This window comes from Ranitomeya imitator, chromosome 6, assembly GCF_032444005.1.
Source record: "Ranitomeya imitator isolate aRanImi1 chromosome 6, aRanImi1.pri, whole genome shotgun sequence".
NCBI lineage: Eukaryota > Metazoa > Chordata > Amphibia > Anura > Dendrobatidae > Ranitomeya > Ranitomeya imitator.
In genome coordinates this window covers 218262219-218281067 of record NC_091287.1, presented here as the reverse complement: position 1 = coordinate 218281067, position 18849 = coordinate 218262219, and the positions used below count along the sequence as shown (strand labels likewise).

Sequence of the window (18849 nt, the reverse complement as noted above, 5' to 3'; positions counted from 1 at the left end):
CATGTGGTCCGAGGGGCTGTATTTTACTAAGAGCTGGAACATTTTCCTTTATTATCTATATGGTTCGTTTCATCAGGACGTGGGTTCCGTGCACCTTCTGAAGATCAGTGAGCTAGCTTTTTTCCTTTTTTTCTATTGTGATTAGGCAATTCATGCTAATTTATTTACCACCAGGGCGGTAGTCATGGCAACGACTGTAGTGTTCCCATACCCTGGTGCCCCACAGATGAGACAATATGTCCCTTCTGCCATGTGTGTAATGTGCTCAACAGGACACTCACATTAGTTGCCAGAGTCCCCTCGTCTTCTGTCACTCTGGCTCCAGATCCATGGGTCAAACCACTCCAGACTCATTGTTCACTCCAAACAGTTCAACTTTAGTAATTAACAGGGTTTTCAGTACAGATGCGGCGCAGTGTATATACAGTGACATTTCTAAGGCTTTCCTGGCAGCCTCTTTTCTTCCTGACAATCTTTGCCTAGCTTCTAGAAAATCCTTCCTTGCTTCTGACAATCTCTGCCTCACTTCTGGCAATCCCTGCTCTTTCTGGATAATCCCTGTCCTGTTCAAGCAATCACTGCTCTTCCTGGACAATGCCTGTCGTGTTCCAGCAATCACTACTTTTTCCTGGACAACCCCTGTCCTGTTCCAGCAAACACTGCTTTGTCCTGCATGACAGTCAGCCTGGGGCCCCTTCTTGCCAAAGCAATCTTATCTCCACAGCTGTCAGACTGTCCCAATTCACTGCTGCATCACAACTTTCCCTGGGCATAGCTGCCCCGGATCTGCTCTCTAACCAGAAAGTGTCTTTTCCATATCCCCACTGTTCTGCACTACACTATTCTCTAACTCCTCCCAGTCTGGAAAACTGCTATGCTGATTATCCCCTGTCTCCAGTATGCCCCCTCTATTCTAATCACACTATTATCCTATACTACCTTCAATTCTATCCCTAATTCTGTACACGACACATATCAAATACATTCACATTGCAGTACATAAACACATTAACACTTATAAACGCTCTGGAACCGCACACATCAAATGTGAACAATGTCCAAAGGGAGGGAAGCATAAGATTTGCTTATCTCTAACTCTCACCTTACTGTAATGGAATCCTGCTCTCCCTGCCCTGACTTGCTAAGCACATTATAGCATATGATAGAATTGTGTTATTGCACAGAAAAGGCAGCAACTTGCACCAATGACAAGCCATAATGTGTGTCCTAAACTACCACAGACCCCCTGTAGGCCCACCAGCTAAACTGTAGTCATAGGTCAAAGTTCTACTGTAGCTAAGCTGAAAATAAGCACTATCTAAGGAAAATAAATAGCAGATAACATCAGCTCTACCTCTGACCTAGAGGTGATAGAGAAAGTCACTTTTAGTGAAGCCACAGAGCACCTATAAACAAATCAATGGCTTAACAGGTATTTCTTTCTAAATGAAAGGTTGCTAATCTCATGGCATTTATGAGTGAAAGGCCAATATATTATATTCAGATTTTAAATGATATGTTACTCTTTACATACTTGGTGAAAAGCATGCTATATCATACTTTCTTCGCTCTAAAACTCGAGAAAATCACGCACTCTACATCTGAGACTCGCCTGTTTCTAAATGTAACTGCCCTAGGCAGTATATTAGGCAAAACCCTGGTCTTAATTAGGGATCCCTAGTGTTATTTCAGTAGAAGTCACCCTGTGGTTGCCAAATAAAGATTAATAACATCCTATTTCATTCACTCTAGCTGTTACAATTAGAGCATAGAGGTAGTATGAATATCTATTACTGAGTATGCTATGCTCATGTGGCTTGCCTTGCAGCTAGGAACAAAGACCATATGCAATTTTTCCATCATCTAATGAAAGTTTTTACATTTTAACTTTAATCCAACTAAAAAAAATGTAGAAAACTGGATGAAAGTGAATTTGCATTAATTGATGTGTTATTTACACTTACTTTACTGAATGCAAATAACCATCACTTCACACGGCATGCTGTGCTTTACTTAATGAGCAATAATGAACATTACAGGAAAATCAAAACCAATTTCTATAATAAAAGAAGGGAAAACACACTTTACCTGGATTATTGCATACACCTGGTTTGCTGCCTTTAGAATTTCTAGAAATAAGACAATATACATCGCTGCAAATACACACACACACGCACACACACACACATATTTCACCCACACAAACACACTATTCTGCAATTTACTATGTTATCAACAGCACATTAAAATGAGAGCCACATTTTTTTACAACTTTTTATACTCATTTTAATTAGGTACTTCAAAACTTTTATGACTATAATAACGATGTAAATGATCAAATCAGTGCAAATTGGGTGTTACTTGCACTCTCAGATGCCTACTATTCTTGTTAATATTCATGAAATTAAATATTTAAATCTAATTATTTAAGACTAGGGATGGGCGAACCAAAACTGTAAAGTTCTGGACCCATACCGATCACATAGTGTTCGGTCACAAGGTCTCGAACACGGGTTTCCATTGGCAGCCCGTGTTACAGTTCGGGTCCAGTGCCTGTAGGCTGTAAAAGCATAAAAATAATATTGAAAGAAGGAATATAAACCAGCTCACCCGCGATGCAAGAACCAAACCTCGGGAGCACGGACCCGCTGTGTCCAGGCGTTCAAAGTCCAAAAAAAAAGAAAGGAATGTCCAGCTTCACCGAGTCCGTAAAAAAGAGTTTTCTTTATTCACAAACTTTAAACACGGAGGATACAGACTTCAGCACAACCATATGGGCAAGAATCTCAACGCGTTTCTGGAGACTAAGCTCCCTTAATCACGACCTGAGTCGTGATTAAAGGAGCTTAGTCTCCAGAAACGCATTGAGATTCTTGCCCATATGGTTGTGCTGAAGTCTGTATCCTCCGTGTTTAAAGTTTGTGAATAAAGAAAACTCTTTTTTACGGACTCGGTGAAGCTGGACATTCCTTTCTTTTTTTTAATAAAAATAATATACATTATACTTACCTGTCCAGAGACGCGCGAACACTCCCGGAAAAAGTAGAAGACTGACAAGTGCAATGAATACCGCTGGAAGTTAATGAGCAGCCCCGGAAGCAGATGTGACTGGGAGACAGTGGGACGGGAGGACTCGTCGCTGGACCAGTAAATATAATTATTAGTGATGAGCGAATATACTCGTTACTTGAGATTTCTCGAGCATGCTCGGGGGTCCTCCGAGTATTTTTTAGTGCTCGCAGATTTAGTTTTTCTTGCCGCAGCTGAATGATTTACATCTCTTAGCCAGCATAAGTACATGTGGGGGTTGCCTGGTTGCAAGGGAATCCCCACATGTAATCAAGCTGGCTAACAGATGTAAATCATTCAGCTGCGGCAAGAAAAACTAAATCTCCGAGCACTAAAAAATACTCGGAGGACACCCGAGCGTGCTTGAGAAATCTCGAGTAACGAGTATATTCGCTCATCACTAATAATTATCATGTTTATTTTTAATTTTATGCTTTGTTTTACAGCCCCCCCCCCCAAATCTCATATCTGTAAAGTCCAAGCTCGGGGTTCGGACACAAGTTTGCATAATCTCCGGCCCCAAACTCTAACTTTACAAAAAAAAGTAGGGCGAACCAACCAATCCCAATCATCAGGGGGTTCGCCCATCACTACTTAAGACCTCAAATTGTTTACCTAGCTTAAGATTTACATCAATTGATTAATTGGTACATATTAAGTCACCCATGCTCCAAAATATGAAATCTATGCCAACCTCTTTTGCTAAAACCCACCCTTTTTCAGAAAAAAAAATCCAGAGCAACAAATTTTGCAAATTTTTGCTGCTAGAACTCAGAGGGTCTGATAAGTTCTCTCAAAGGGTTCCGCAAAAAATGTTTTTAATTGGTTAATTTCTATAAAGAATCAACACTGGCTTTTTCTTGTCTGTATTGATTAGAGGGCAGCATGGTGGCTCAGTTAACCACTGTACCCATTGCAGCGCTGGGTACATGGGTTGAAATTCCACCAAGGACACCATCTTCAGGGAGTTTGTATCATCTCCCTGTGTTCATGTGGGTTTCCTCCCACATTCCAAAGACATACTGATAACTCCTATGGTTTCAACTTGATTGCTTAGCAAACAGATATATCTCTAGTGGAGCACAACTCTAACTTGCCAACTTCTCTATCATCTTGGGAACCAGTGACATCATCTGGTACCAGTGTGCTTGCACTTCTAAACATCATGGCTGCTTGTTCAATCTATGACAGACATAAGAACTAGAGTACATATGTCGTCAGCCCTCTTCTCATACACAATGTCTTGTTTGCCCTGCATCCCTGGAATGTAATATCAGTTCTACCTTTTTTTCCTTTAGGATCATGATTTTTATGTATTTTTTTAACATTTAAACATCATTATTATATCCTTTGTTACAAGTATTCACTTATTTTTATTAAATTGTATGTTTTACCATATATGCACAAAACCTTCCCATCGAATGATTTCAACTTTGAGTTGTGTGAAAGGCCACTCAACTTCATTATGTCTATGTAAAAATGTCTCGTGTTTTGGGAAAGTATTTCATAATAAAGACTGTATTTTACACAACTTGATGCTCTTGCTGAATTGTCTTAGAACATTGATCCCACTTTGATATTTATTTAACTATTGGTGCAAACCAACCAAGCACCAGGGGTCTGACTTCATTGCCTCTTGTTACTACACAGTCTAGACAGATCATATGAACGGTCAATAATTGGGTGATCAATACATGCCGTTCAAAACTGAATTTTAGTGTTTCTGTTGGCACCTGAAGACCTGGATACTAATTTTTCCCATGTGGAGCTTAGTCGTAGGTGTCAATTGGGCATTGATTCTTGACTAAAGTATATTGTGTCATTGACTACAAACCCATCCCACCATTATTGATTGACACTGTCTAAAAATTACGTTTTTATGTTGCAGAGGATTAAATCGAAATCCAAAGAGGAAAGATTTTGAAGTGGTTTCTGACAATAACTCAGGACACTTCCCTAAAGAATGAACACATAGTGGATACTTGATCATTTTTAAGCATACCTATTTGCCACTGATAGTGTAATATATGCGAGTAGAATCCCAATGTATTTCCTTTATTAAAATTACTAGGATGATGTACGTGAAAAGTCTCACGAAAAAGGTCAAGAGACTTGTAGTCATAAATCCTAAAAATGATACTAATATATGGAGGTGCTTTAATTTAAAAAAATATTGTCATAAACCTTTTTATAGTATGATTGCAGTTAGTGGACATCACTGGCATTTTAGCTTTTTCTTATAAATCCACAATTAAATAAGATTACCATTATTATTTTTTTCTTGCAAAATTTAATAAATAAATTCAAATAAATAATCATTACATAGATCTTTTAGCAATCCTCTTTTAACACTGACAAACTGGATTAAAAGAATGCCATGGTCTCATTTTAATCATCAAAAAGCTAGAATTAGAGGAAAATAAATAGGAAAAATACACAGGGAACAGTATTCATTAGATCCTTTAGAACTGTCTGTTTACAATATAGTTCATTAGCTATATCAAACCGTGTATTTATGGCTATAATGCTGATGTGATCAGGAACATAACTGATATGTGTTACGCTGCACATCAGCTGAAGAGGTAATTTCACTAATGCAAAAAGGAGACTGGTAGAAAATTCATCTATGCTCATTTCAATTAACGGGGTCTCGAAGGGGGGGGATAGGGAGGGAAAAGGGGGGGGGAGTTTTGTTCATAAAATATATGATTATCTGTGAGTAACAGCTTGATGTCATTTGTTATCATTGATTTTCCTTAATAAAAATTTATCTGATAAAAAAAAAGAAGCAACTTAAAACGAATGGTGAGTTTTACATTTTAACTTTTGCATGTTTACGAAAAGTGAAAATATTCCCTAATCAATCAATGAATAAATCCATTTCATGATTCATGACTGTACATTAAGATATTTAGGCCTTGATGACTATCTGCTGGGACACGCTACAGCACTCTTTTTTTAACGGCTGCATTGGTTTTCATGTAAGACATATTACAAACTTAAAAGCAAAACCCTATGTTGGCTGGCAACTATCTATACCATAGTGGTTCTCATTAAGATGACTTGAATCTATAGCCAAGTATCTAAATAAGTCAACATTAAAGGGGTTGTCCAGTGAAAACACATTTTCACCTAGCCACAAGAAGGATGATAGCTTGTTTACTGGAAAATACACTGATCAGCAGCATGTGGAACTTGTATCCCCTTTAGAATAGAATGCCCGTGAGAATTCTCAACCTGCACTCTTTTCATTCCCTATAAGGCTGGTGAGCCCAACGGAAAATGAATCGAGCAGCATACAACCTGATTCCCCATTTTGCAACCAGGATAACAATTCCCCTTTGGGTTAAAAATTCCCAGTTTTGCAGATGGCTGCTACACCCAGCAATAGGACACCCACCGACCAGCAACCTATCCTGGTAATAAGCAATAACTTGTTTTAACCATCATTCGGATATTCGTCAGTCACGTACCTGTTGCATCCTTTTATTTCACGGACACAAAACTTACCTAGTATAGTCTATTGAGCTATTCACATGTTTGTATATTTTTGCATGATGAGTGTCAGGAACAAATAATGGAAAATGTCAATTTTTTTTATCAGAGTCATGGCTGAAAATTACCCGCGCAAGGCTTTGTTCAGAAGACAAAGATGTGAGGAAATAGTTCATGAAATATCCTCATGATGCATTTTACCTTAACCACTTCTCAACTTGTGACATACTATTACTTCATATGTTGTCTCCCTGTCTTTAAGGCAGGCACAGAAGCTGAGCCTGCACTATTACTGGCAGATGATGGCTATATTAGTCATCATCTGCCTCTAACAGCACTGATTTGAACTGAGCATCACCCACTATTTCAGTTCCTTAAATTCTGCTGTCAATCTCTGACAGCAGTGTTTAAAGGGTCCATCATTCCACATATATATTAGGTTTCCTCTGTCATGTGATCACAGGGTGTCAGTGGGTTTCTCTGGCAGTGGGAGAGTGGGAGATCTGCTTATGATCCCTGTGCTGACTATCTCAGTATTCCTATGAAGACCAGCCTTTGGCTGATGTTCATAGGAGACCGTGATTATATACTGCAGTACTATACTGCAATGCCTTGGTAATGCAGTATATAGAACAGGTGTATAGTACAATCGCATATCCAAGTGTCTAACAAATAAACTAAGCTATTAAAATAAAGTTTTTTAAATAAAAAATTTCAAAAATATAAACATTTTAATTACTCCCATTTTACCCCATTAAAATCTAAGATTAGATAGTTAGAACAAGGACGTAACAGATCTACCAGCCTGCGCTGCAGTGTTTTGCAAGAAAGATAAACAAGCCAAACAGATTAAACTTTTAATACGTTAAAGGTTTCTAACAAAGCCTTTAGGCTGTTCTGCATTATTACCCTGTGAGCAGTGCCACTTCATAAAGATTATAAAAATTTACACTGAATAAAGAGTCCCATCTACGGAGCCATATGGAAGATATGAAATCCAAAAAAACAGAATACTCGGGGGAAAGTAGCAGAAATGCAATAAGCGCAATAATTTCCTACTTCTGACTGGATGACAGGTCCTTTTTAAAGAATTAAAGACCATATATAATCCAAGCGGTTCATCAGTGCAAAAAAACTGACTTATAAGCTTAGAAAAGTCTACATTTTTTTGCACAACAGGGAGTTGTACAAATATGTTGCCACTCAACTGCCATTTTCACAGCAGTCCATTTTGGCAATGCTAGAGAGGAGTCAGTGGAACGAGTGTGTAGCCAAGTCCCCACAACAAATTGATCAAAAGGCTGTGGTTGGTACACCAGAAATACTACTCCAGTCACTGAGTGAAGTAGCTTTTCTTGCACAGCGTGTGTAGATGCACAACTCAGAAGAAGTGCCAAATTAATTAAGTGGCATGCACATCTTAGCTCAGATTGTTTGCTTGAAAAATCCAGACAGGAAATTCACAGCTTAGGTTATGCCAATAGGGCATGTTCACATTGACTTTCTTCATTTGATTTTGATGCAGAAAATAAGCGAGTCAAAATCCACCTCCTATTGATTTCCACATACGGTAGTTCAGCTCTGCCATTTTCTTCCAATAAAAACGGGAAAAAGCCACTGCTTATGGTCAGAACGCAATACATAACGTGCATATGCACATATTGATTTCTAACTGTATTTCATTTAGCAAACAATTGATCAATTCTTTGATCTTCAGGTACAATTTGCATTTATTGTGGTCTTGCTTTTAATACATTTAGGGGGCCGTAATGGCACAGCAAATATAAAATTCGTAGAGTAGGACTGCCACATTATGAGAATGCCTTGGCGTGGCGGGCTGACTCAAAGAATTGATCAATTGTTTGCTAAATGTCTCATTTTGAAATACAGTTAGAAATCAATATGTGCATGTGCACTTTATGTATTGCGTTCTGACCATAAGCAGCGCTGGCTTCTCCCCTTTTTAATATTTTTATCATATGATTAAAAAAAAAGAACTGACATATCAGTTCTTCGATATGGATTCCTAATAGAATCTGGAATAAACTTACATTTAGGCTTGTATCAGGTGAGCATATAAAAAAATCATATGAGTTAAATCCAAAAAACTTGGACAATTTTTATGCAAGTTGTCATCCAAAAAACTTGGACAATTTTTATGCAAGTTGTCATCCATGTGTCTGTTTTTTGTTTTTTTTATTTCTGTGTGAAATCCAGTTTTAAAATCTATATGATCAAATAAAGTTTTGTAGGTTAATAACAGCAAAATAGCCATATAAAATGGATGCCACATAGATGATCCATATGGCGTCCTATTTATCTTGTGCACTCATAAACCTGTATAGGTAATTCTCATCCAACTTACAGAAGAGACTAGTGCATGCTATGATTTTTTTTTCACATGGATACTCAATCCAAGTGAAACACGGCCATCTGAAATCTGAATAGCCCTATTAAATTACATTAATTAGATATTTACTTGGACAGCACATGTCTGTATAATACACTTTGTCTGAAGAAGCCCTTAAATCAATGGAAGAATAAAAAAAAAAGAAAAGGCAAAAAGCAGAATGAAGCATAAAAAAGACCCACATAGAAATGAAAATAAATATCTGAAGTTCTGATATGGATTTCTATTGAAAACTATGTTGACTTTAGGTCAGCAAAAGCACACATTAAAGGAAAGTTAACTTTATTTCCCCTAGCAGAGTTTGGGTTTCTGTCACGGGGATGGCACTGGTTCAGCCACTGCTTTGAGAATACATAGCTACGGCTGTAACCGCGCCACCGACCCCAACTGACAGCCGGCCCCAGTGCTGTAATGCTGTTAGTCAGTGCCGAGGTTACAGCCTCCATTCTGTATTCTCAGAGTGTTGACTAAGTGTCAGCGCTGGGCGGGTTGATCAAAACTATTAACCTGCAGATTATCCCCATATTTGCAGGTTAATAGCGTTTTTTCTGGTGGCAGGATAGTGAGTCATGGCTACGACCTGAACTTAAGAGTTTCATGGGCTTATTATGATGCTCTAAACTTTGTGTTGGAGTAAATTTGCAAGTTAACAACGTTATTATGCTACCCGGCACCTGTACGTAGCTGAATGCAGTGGCGAGAAAATAATCTTTACTATTCTCCCCGCCAACATTTGGTATTCAGTTATAGGGGCCGGGGTGCAGCCGGTTCAGTCACCATCCCTGATTGGCACTGGCTCTATATTGCGGCCAGCTGTCAGTAAGGGCTGGGAGCGCGGTTACAGCTGCCGCTCTGTATACTCAGAGCAGTGACTGAATCGGCACCACCCCGCCTCTATTACTGAATACCGAATGCTGGAGGGGAGAACAAAGATAATTTTCTCCCCGCTACATTCGGCTACATGCAGGCGACAGACAGCCTCATAACGCTGTTAACCTGCAGATTAACCCCATATCTGTAGGTTAACAGCATTATTCCTGGTCACAGGTTCCCTTTAAAGTACTATTTGCATATCCTTTTCATCAGAGATGAGCAGATTTTTTGAGGCTTGAGTTAACTTACTTCGCCGAATTTTCCCCCAAAATTTGATTTGTGGCAAAAAAATTTGAGCAAATGTCAATAATGGAAAGATTGCAATTGCTCAGAAAATACATGTGAGGGAGAGGAGAGAGAGTGAGAACTCTACTGACCATAACAGTTTATACTGTAGGGGAGAGGAAGAAAAGATCAGAGAGAGATGACCACACTGACCATTAGAGCTTATACTCTACTGGTGAGAGAGAGAGGACCACACTGACCATAAAAGCTTACACTCTACAGGCAAGAGAGAGGGGACCTCACTGACCATAACAGCTTACACTCTACTGGCAAGACAGAGAGGACCACACTGACCATAAGATCTTACTCTGGAGAGAGAGAGGATCTCACTGACTATGAGTGCTTACACTCTATAGACGAGAGAGAAAGGACCTCACTGACCATGAGAGCTTACACTCTACAGACGAGAGAGAGAGGATCTCACTGACCACGAGAGCTTACACTTTACAGGCGAGAGAGAGAGGACCCCACTGACCATAAGAGCTTACACTCTACAGGAGAGAGAGAGGACCCCACTGACCATAAGAGCTTACACTCTACAGGCGAGAGAGAGAGGATCTCACTGAGCATGAGGACTTATACTGTACAAACAGGTGAGAGAGAGAGGGGACCACACTAACCATGAGAGTTTACACTCTACAAGCGAGAGAGAGGACCACACTGACCATGAGAGTTTATACTCTACAGGTGAGAGAGAGAGGATCACACTGAGCATGAGAGCTTACACTCTACAGGCGAGAGAGAGAGGATCTCACCAAGCATGAGAGCTTACACTCTACAGGCGAGAGAGAGGAGCTCACTGACCATGAGAGCTTACACTCTAAAGGCGAGAAAGAGAGGACCTCACTGACCATGAGAGCTTAAACTCTACATACAGGCAAGAGAGAGAGAGGACTCCACTGACCATAAGAGATTACACTCTACAAGAGAGAGGACCCCACTGACCATAAGAGCTTACACTGTACAGGAGAGAGAGGACCCCACTGACCATGAGAGCTTACACTCTACAGGAGAGAGAGAGGACCCCACTGACCATGAGAGCTTACACTCTACAGGAGGGAGAGAGGACCCCACTGACCATGAGAGCTTACACTCTAAACGAGGGAGAGAGGACCCCATTGACTATAAGAACTTACACTGTACAGGAGAGAGGACCCCACAGACCATGAGAGCTTACACTCTACAGGAGAGAGAGGACCCCACAGACCATGAGAGCTTACACTCTACAGGAGAGAGAGGACCCCACAGACCATGAGAGCTTACACTCTAAAGGAGGGAGAGAGGACCCCACTGACTATAAGAACTTACACTCTACAAGAGAGAGATGACCTCACAGACCATGAGAGCTTACACTCTACAGGAGAGAGAGGACCCCACAGACCATGAGAGCTTACACTCTACAGGAGAGAGAGGACCCCACAGACCATGAGAGCTTACACTCTAAAGGAGGGAGAGAGGACCCCACTGACTATAAGAACTTACACTGTACAGGAGAGAGGACCCCACAGACCATGAGAGCTTACACTCTACAGGAGAGAGAGGACCCCACAGACCATGAGAGCTTACACTCTACAGGCGAGAGAGAGAGGACCCCACTGACCATGAGAGCTTACACTCTACAGGAGAGAGAGGACCTCACAGACCATAAGAGCTAACACTCTACAGGCGAGAGAGGACCTCAATGACCATAAGAGCTTACACTCTACAGGCGAGAGAGAGAGGACAACACTGACCATAAGAGCTTACACTCTACAGGAGAGAGAGGACCTCACTGACCATGAGAGCTTACACTTATATTGATTCCTCAAGAAATCTACTATAAACTTTACACTTTCAAGACAAAAACATTAAAAAAGCTGCTGCAGAAACTGCTTCAGAAATGCAGGAAAAAAAAAAGAAAAAGCTAGAAAGGCTTCATTAGAAATGAAACCCTGGTAAAAAAAACAAAACAAAAACAAAGAGCACACATGTTCCCAACATGGATTACTTTTGAAAGAAGTCAGAAGTTTTCACCTTAAAAAATGCAATGCAAATGTACTTATAGTTTTACGTTATGTAATCATTTACAGAATGGCATAATGCTTTGTCTTTTGATGAATTTTCTAAAGTTTTGTCCATATGCAGAGTATTTAGCTGTATGTAAACAGACTTACCTCCAAGTCTTCTGAACTCTTTCCTTCTCATGTCTTGGATAGTGCCTCCATATCCATAATCAGATGCATTCTTAAAATGCTTCTGAAAATAAGAGAAGGAAAGCAATTCTTCCAGATTCATGGCCGTCTGCTCCCTCTTCATGTGAGCAGCACTGTCTGTCAATGAGAAACTTGGGAGCAAACTTCACTAAAGTGAATGTGTATGTCAGAACCAGGAAGAAGCGAAAAGTGAAGGGAGGAGCGAACAGCTGACAGGATCACAACAAGACTGGCAGGGCAGCGACCGCACAAGGCTGCTGTGCACATGTACTGTATATATACTGGAGAGGTCACAAGAGGATGGAGCTGAGGGAGCCATGTGAGGTGGACTTGGTGTAGGCCACATGATGTCCCGGTCATACTAGTTTAGCTAGTTTATCCTATCAAGGAACAATAAAGCGTAATGATGTGCTAATGTCCATACAAACTTCTGCAAATTATGGTCGTAAAAATGAATGCCAAGAATATAATTATCTATCTATCTATCTATCTATCTATCTATCTATCTATCTATCTATCTATCTATCATCTATCTATCCATACATACAGTACATCACCAATATGCATGTTCTGAGATACCTGTACAGGTCCTTCTCAAAAAATTAGCATATAGTGTTAAATTTCATTATTTACCATAATGTAATGATTACAATTAAACTTTCATATATTATAGATTCATTATCCACCAACTGAAATTTGTCAGGTCTTTTATTGTTTTAATACTGATGATTTTGGCATACAACTCCTGATAACCCAAAAAACCTGTCTCAATAAATTAGCATATCAAGAAAAGGTTCTCTAAACGACCTATTACCCTAATCTCCTGAATCAACTAATTAACTCTAAACACATGCAAAAGATACCTGAGGCTTTTATAAACTCCCTGCCTGGTTCATTACTCAAAACCCCCATCATGGGTAAGACTAGCGACCTGACAGATGTCAAGAAGGCCATCATTGACACCCTCAAGCAAGAGGGTAAGACCCAGAAAGAAATTTCTCAACAAATAGGCTATTCCCAGAGTGCTGTATCAAGGCACCTCAATGGTAAGTCTGTTGGAAGGAAACAATGTGGCAGAAAACGCTGTACAACGAGAAGAGGAGACCGGACCCTGAGGAAGATTGTGGAGAAGGACCGATTCCAGACCTTGGGGAACCTGAGGAAGCAGTGGACTGAGTCTGGTGTGGAAACATCCAGAGCCACCGTGCACAGGCGTGTGCAGGAAATGGGCTACAGGTGCCGCATTCCCCAGGTAAAGCCACTTTTGAGCTACAGAGAAGCAGCACTGGACTGTTGCTAAGTGGTCCCAAGTACTTTTTTCTGATGAAAGCTAATTTTGCATGTCATTCGGAAATCAAGGTGCCAGAGTCTGGAGGAAGACTGGGGAGAAGGAAATGCCAAAATGCCTGAAGTCCAGTGTCAAGTACCCACAGTCAGTGATGGTGTGGGGTGCCATGTCAGCTGCTGGTGTTGGTCCACTGTGTTTCATCAAGGGCAGGGTCAATGCAGCTAGCTATCAGGAGATTTTGGAGCACTTCATGCTTCCATCGGCTGAAATGCTTTATGGAGATGAAGATTTCATTTTTCAGCACGACCTGGCACCTGCTCACAGTGCCAAAACCACTGGTAAATGGTTTACTGACCATGGTATTACTGTGCTCAATTGGCCTGCCAACTCTCCTGACCTGAACCCCATAGAGAATCTGTGGGATATTGTGAAGAGAAAGTTGAGAGACGCAAGACCCAACACTCTGGATGAGCTTAAGGCCGCTATTGAAGCATCCTGGGCCTCCATAACATCTCAGCAGTGTCACAGGCTGATTGCCTCCATGCCACGCCGCATTGAAGCAGTCATTTCTGCCAAAGGATTCCCGACCAAGTATTGAGTGCATAACTGAACATTATTATTTGTTGGTTTTTTTTGTTTGTTATTAAAAAACACTTTTATTTGATTGGATGGGTGAAATATGCTAATTTATTGAGACAGGTTTTTTGGGTTATCAGGAGTTGTATGCCAAAATCATCAGTATTAAAACAATAAAAGACCTGACAAATTTCAGTTGGTGGATAATGAATCTATAATATATGAAAGTTTAATTGTAATCATTACATTATGGTAAATAATGAAATTTAACACTATATGCTAATTTTTTGAGAAGGACCTGTATATCACCTTGTACACACCATAGGAGAAATTTGCATAGAAAGTTTCTCTATGAAACATTTCCTGCAGGACAGATTTCACAAGGACACAACATCATGTACAGCACCATGGAATCAATGGTGCTAAATAAATAAATAATAATAATAATTGCAGGAGTAATGCTGCACGATAGTTTCACAACAGAAAAAAAAATTCTCCAGTGGCTTTACCACCATTAGGAGAACGTGACCATTTCATTTTTTTCATATTGTTAAAAGCAATCTGTCACCACCTTTTGACCTTTCGATGCTTTATCTTATTACTAGTCTTGCCTGTTTCACTGTCATCTGTCTGCCCCTAGGATGCTTTTGAGCAATTACTATGGCCATACAGGTAATAGAATGGTTTACCCAGTCTTACCTGTATGCCTCATAGCTGCGGAGCAAATACCAACCACCAGAACTATAGACCCAATTCCAAGAAATTAGTGGCACGGATATACGTTTTATAAAAATGTTACTTTATTTGCAATGATAACAACATATTTTATGTGCACATGTTTGAAAGACATAGAAAAAAACATATAATAAGTGACATATATATAAAATAATCACCAATATATATAAAAACCTAAATAGGCATAAGGTACACCATAAAAGGAAGGATTTATCTCAGGACTCCTACAGGTAAAGTATAAAATTTAGTGTATTCCACAAGTGATAATAAAAAAATGAAAAAATATAAAATAGATGTGTAAAAACAGAGAATATGGGGTTAAATATATAACCCACAATGTGAGCAATTATAATTGGCTATACTCCGTGCAAAACGTGCAATGTGCCAAACATGAAGCAAGGGAACATAGTGCTATGTGCTAAGATTAAAAGAAAAAGGAGTAGTGGAGGGTAAATACTTAGGAGTTCCTGAACCTTTAAGGCGTCACCAGATCCAAACAATGCGCACCCCGACGCGCGTTTCGGATATAAAATCCTTCCCCTTGACGAAGGATTTTATATCCGAAACGCACATCGGGGTGTAGGCCAGAGTAGGCCATTCTTTCTGTGTCTCAGTGATTGATAGGCTGCTGTACACACACATAGCAGCCCTGCCCTGCCTCAGGCTTTGTTTAATTATGCACCTGTGCCTCAGCCTGTCTCACTCTTCATCTGTGGCTCTGGATGGGCAGTGTGGAGGTTGGATCCGAAATGTCTGTCTGGACCTGGTCAACCTTTATCCTCGCTTGCCTACTCTGGCGCAATGGGGGTGACTCAGTAATGCTCCAGGTACAGCATGCTTTTAATGTGGTCTTGCTTTTAGTTCATTTAGGAGGCCTTTATGGCACAGCGAATATAAAAAACGTAGTGTAGGACTGCCCCAATATGAGATTGCCGTGAAGAGGCGGGGTGGCTCAAAGAATTGATCAATTGTTTGCTAAATGTCTCATTTTGATAATACAGTTAGAAATTAATATGTGCATTTGCACTTTATGTATTGCGTCTTAACCTTAGGCTGCGCTGGCTTCTCCCCTTTTTTGGAATGTGATTATTATCTGGTATTGTCGCAATGTGTTTAGTTGTTTAAACTCGCTTATACCTCTGTGGGTAATAATAAAAAGGAGTTAATTATATTAGTCCGGCCCTCTAAAACCATTCAAATTTCTCATGCGGCCCCATGGCAAAATTAATTGCCCACCCCTGCTTTAAAGTGTTAACAAATTCCCTGCTCATAGCTGCGGAGTACATGTTGAGGAAAGCAGAAGTAATGTTTTTTGTTAATGATTTCTTCCAGGCTTCTAGGTAATGTGCATATGGCAGCCCCAATGGCACCTAAGTAAGGTATATACGGTAGCCCCAGTGTCACCTATTTAATGTGCATACCGCATCCTACATGTCACATATGTAAGGAATATACGGCAGTCTCAGGGTCACCTATTTAATGTGCATACGGCAGCCTACCTGTCACCTATGTAAGGTATATACAGCAGCCCCAGAGTCGCCTATGTAAGGTATATATGGCATTCCCAGTGTCTCCTATGTAATGTGCATACAGCAGCCCCAGTGTCACCTAAGTAAGGTATATACGGCAGCCCCAGTGTCACCTATGTAAGGTATATACGGCAGCCTACATGTCACATATGTAAGGAATATACGGCAGCCTCAGGGTCACCTATTTAATGTGCATACGGCAGCCTACCTGTCACCTATGTAAGGTATATACGGCAGCCCCAGAGTCTCCTATGTAAGGTATATATGGCATCCCCAGTGTCTCCTATGTAATGTGCATACAGCAGCCCCAGTGTCACCTAAGTAAGGTATATACGGTAGCCCCAGTGTCACCTATGTAAGGTATATATGGCATTCCCAGTGTCGCCTATGTAATGTGCATACAGCAGCCCCAGTGTCACCTATGTAAGGTATATACGGCATCCCCAGTGTCTCCTATGTAATGTGCATACAGCAGCCCCAGTGTCACCTATGTAAGGTATATACAGCAGCCCCAGAGTCTCCTATGTAATATGCATATGGCAGCCCCAGTGTCACCTATGTAAGGTGTATACAGCAGCCACAGTGTCACCTGTAAGGTATATATATCAGCCCCAGTGTTTCCAATGTAATGTGCATACAGCAGTCCCAGTGTCACCTATGTAAGGTGTATACGGCAGCTCCGGTGTCACCTATGTAGGGTGTATACAACACCCACAGTTTCATCTGTAAGGTATATACAGCAGCACCAGTGTCTCCAATGTAATGTGCATAGAGCAGCCCCAGTGTCACCTGCAGTGAGTATGGAACGTATTCAGACCCATTTAAATTTGTCACTCTTTGTTTCATTGGAGCTATTTGGTAAATTCAGAAATGTTCATTTTTTCCTCATTAATGTGCACTCTGCACCGCATCTTGACTAAAAAAACAGAAATGTAGTAATTTTTGCAAATTTATTAAAAAAGAGAAACTGAAATATCACATGGTCATAAGTATACAGAACCTTTGCTCAGTATTGAGTAGAAGCACCCGTTTGAGCTAGTACAGCCATGAGTCTTTTTGGGAATGATGCAACAAGTTTTTCACCTAGATTTGGGGATCCTCTGCCATTCTTCCTTGCAGATCCTCTCCAGTTCCGTCAGGTTGGATGGTAAACGTTGGTGGACAGCCATTTTCAGATCTCTCCAGAGATGCTCAATTGGGTTTTCATCCAGGATATCTCTGTACTTGGCCTCATTCATGTTTCCTTCAATGACAACCAACCGCCCTGTCCTTACATCTGAAAAACACCCCCATACCATGATGCTGCCACCACCAAGTTTCACTGTTGGGATTGTATTGGGCAGATGATGAGCAGTGGCTGGTTTTCGCCACACATACTGAGAAGTATCACCAAAATGGACTACCTTCATCTCATCAGACCAGAGAATCTTATTTCTCATAGTCTGGGAGTCCTTCATGTGAAGAAAGGCTTCTGTTGGGCCACTTTGCCATAAAGGCCTAACTTGTGGAGGGCTGCAGTGATAGTTGACTTTATGGTCCTTTTTTACTTCTCTCACCAAGGCTCTTCTCCCACGATTGCTCAGTTTGGTTGGAAGGCCAGGTCAAGGAAGACTTCTGATGGTCCCAAACTTCTTCCAGTTAATTATGGAGGCCTCTGTGCCCTTAGGAATCTTGGGTACTGGAGAAATTCTGTTGTAACCTTGGCCAGATCTGTTCCTTGCCACTAGGGTTGAGCGAAACGGGTCGTTCATTTTCAAAAGTCACCGACTTTTGGCAAAGTCGGGTTTCATGAAACCCGATCCGACACCTGTGCGGGGTCGGCCATGCGGTACGCGACTTTCGCGCCAAAGTCGCGTTTCAATGACGCGAAAAGAGCCATTTCTCAGCCAATGAAGGTAAACGCAGAGTGTGGGCAGCGTGATGACATAGGTCCTGGTCCCCACCATCTTAGAGAAGGGCATTGCAGTGATTGGCTTGCTGTCTGCGGCGTCACAGGGGCTATAAAGGGGCGTTCCCGCCGACCGCCATCTTACTGCTGCTGATCTGAGCTTAGGGAGAGGTTGCTGCCGCTTCGTCAGAAGCAGGGATAGCGTTAGGCAGGGTCCATTAACCACCAAACCGCTTGTGCTGTAGCGATTTGCACTGTCCAACACCACCTTCGGTGTGCAGGGATAGTGGAAGCTACATTTTTTTTTTCTCAGCGCTGTAGCTCATTGGGCTGCCCTAGAAGGCTCCCTGATAGCTGCATTGCTGTGTGTACGCCGCTGTGCAAACCAACTGCTTTTTTCAAAGCACAAATCCTCTTGTTCCTTCCTTTCTGCACAGCTATCTTGTTTGTTTGTCCACACTTTTTATTTAATTTGTGCATCAGTCCACTCCTTATTGCTGCCTGCCATA

At 40.9% G+C, this 18849-nt stretch overlaps 1 protein-coding gene across 1 annotated transcript in view; it reads right to left on the bottom strand.

The window, feature by feature from the left end:
* The window catches only part of MOCOS (molybdenum cofactor sulfurase), a 341896-nt gene extending 329322 nt beyond the window's left edge, over positions 1-12574 (bottom strand). Inside the window, exon 1 of the mRNA XM_069730486.1 lies at positions 12286-12574. Coding sequence (XP_069586587.1) covers positions 12286-12427 — 142 coding nt within the window. The 5' untranslated portion in view covers positions 12428-12574. The remainder of the gene's footprint in view (positions 1-12285) is intronic.
* Positions 12575-18849: the final 6275 nt, after the last annotated feature.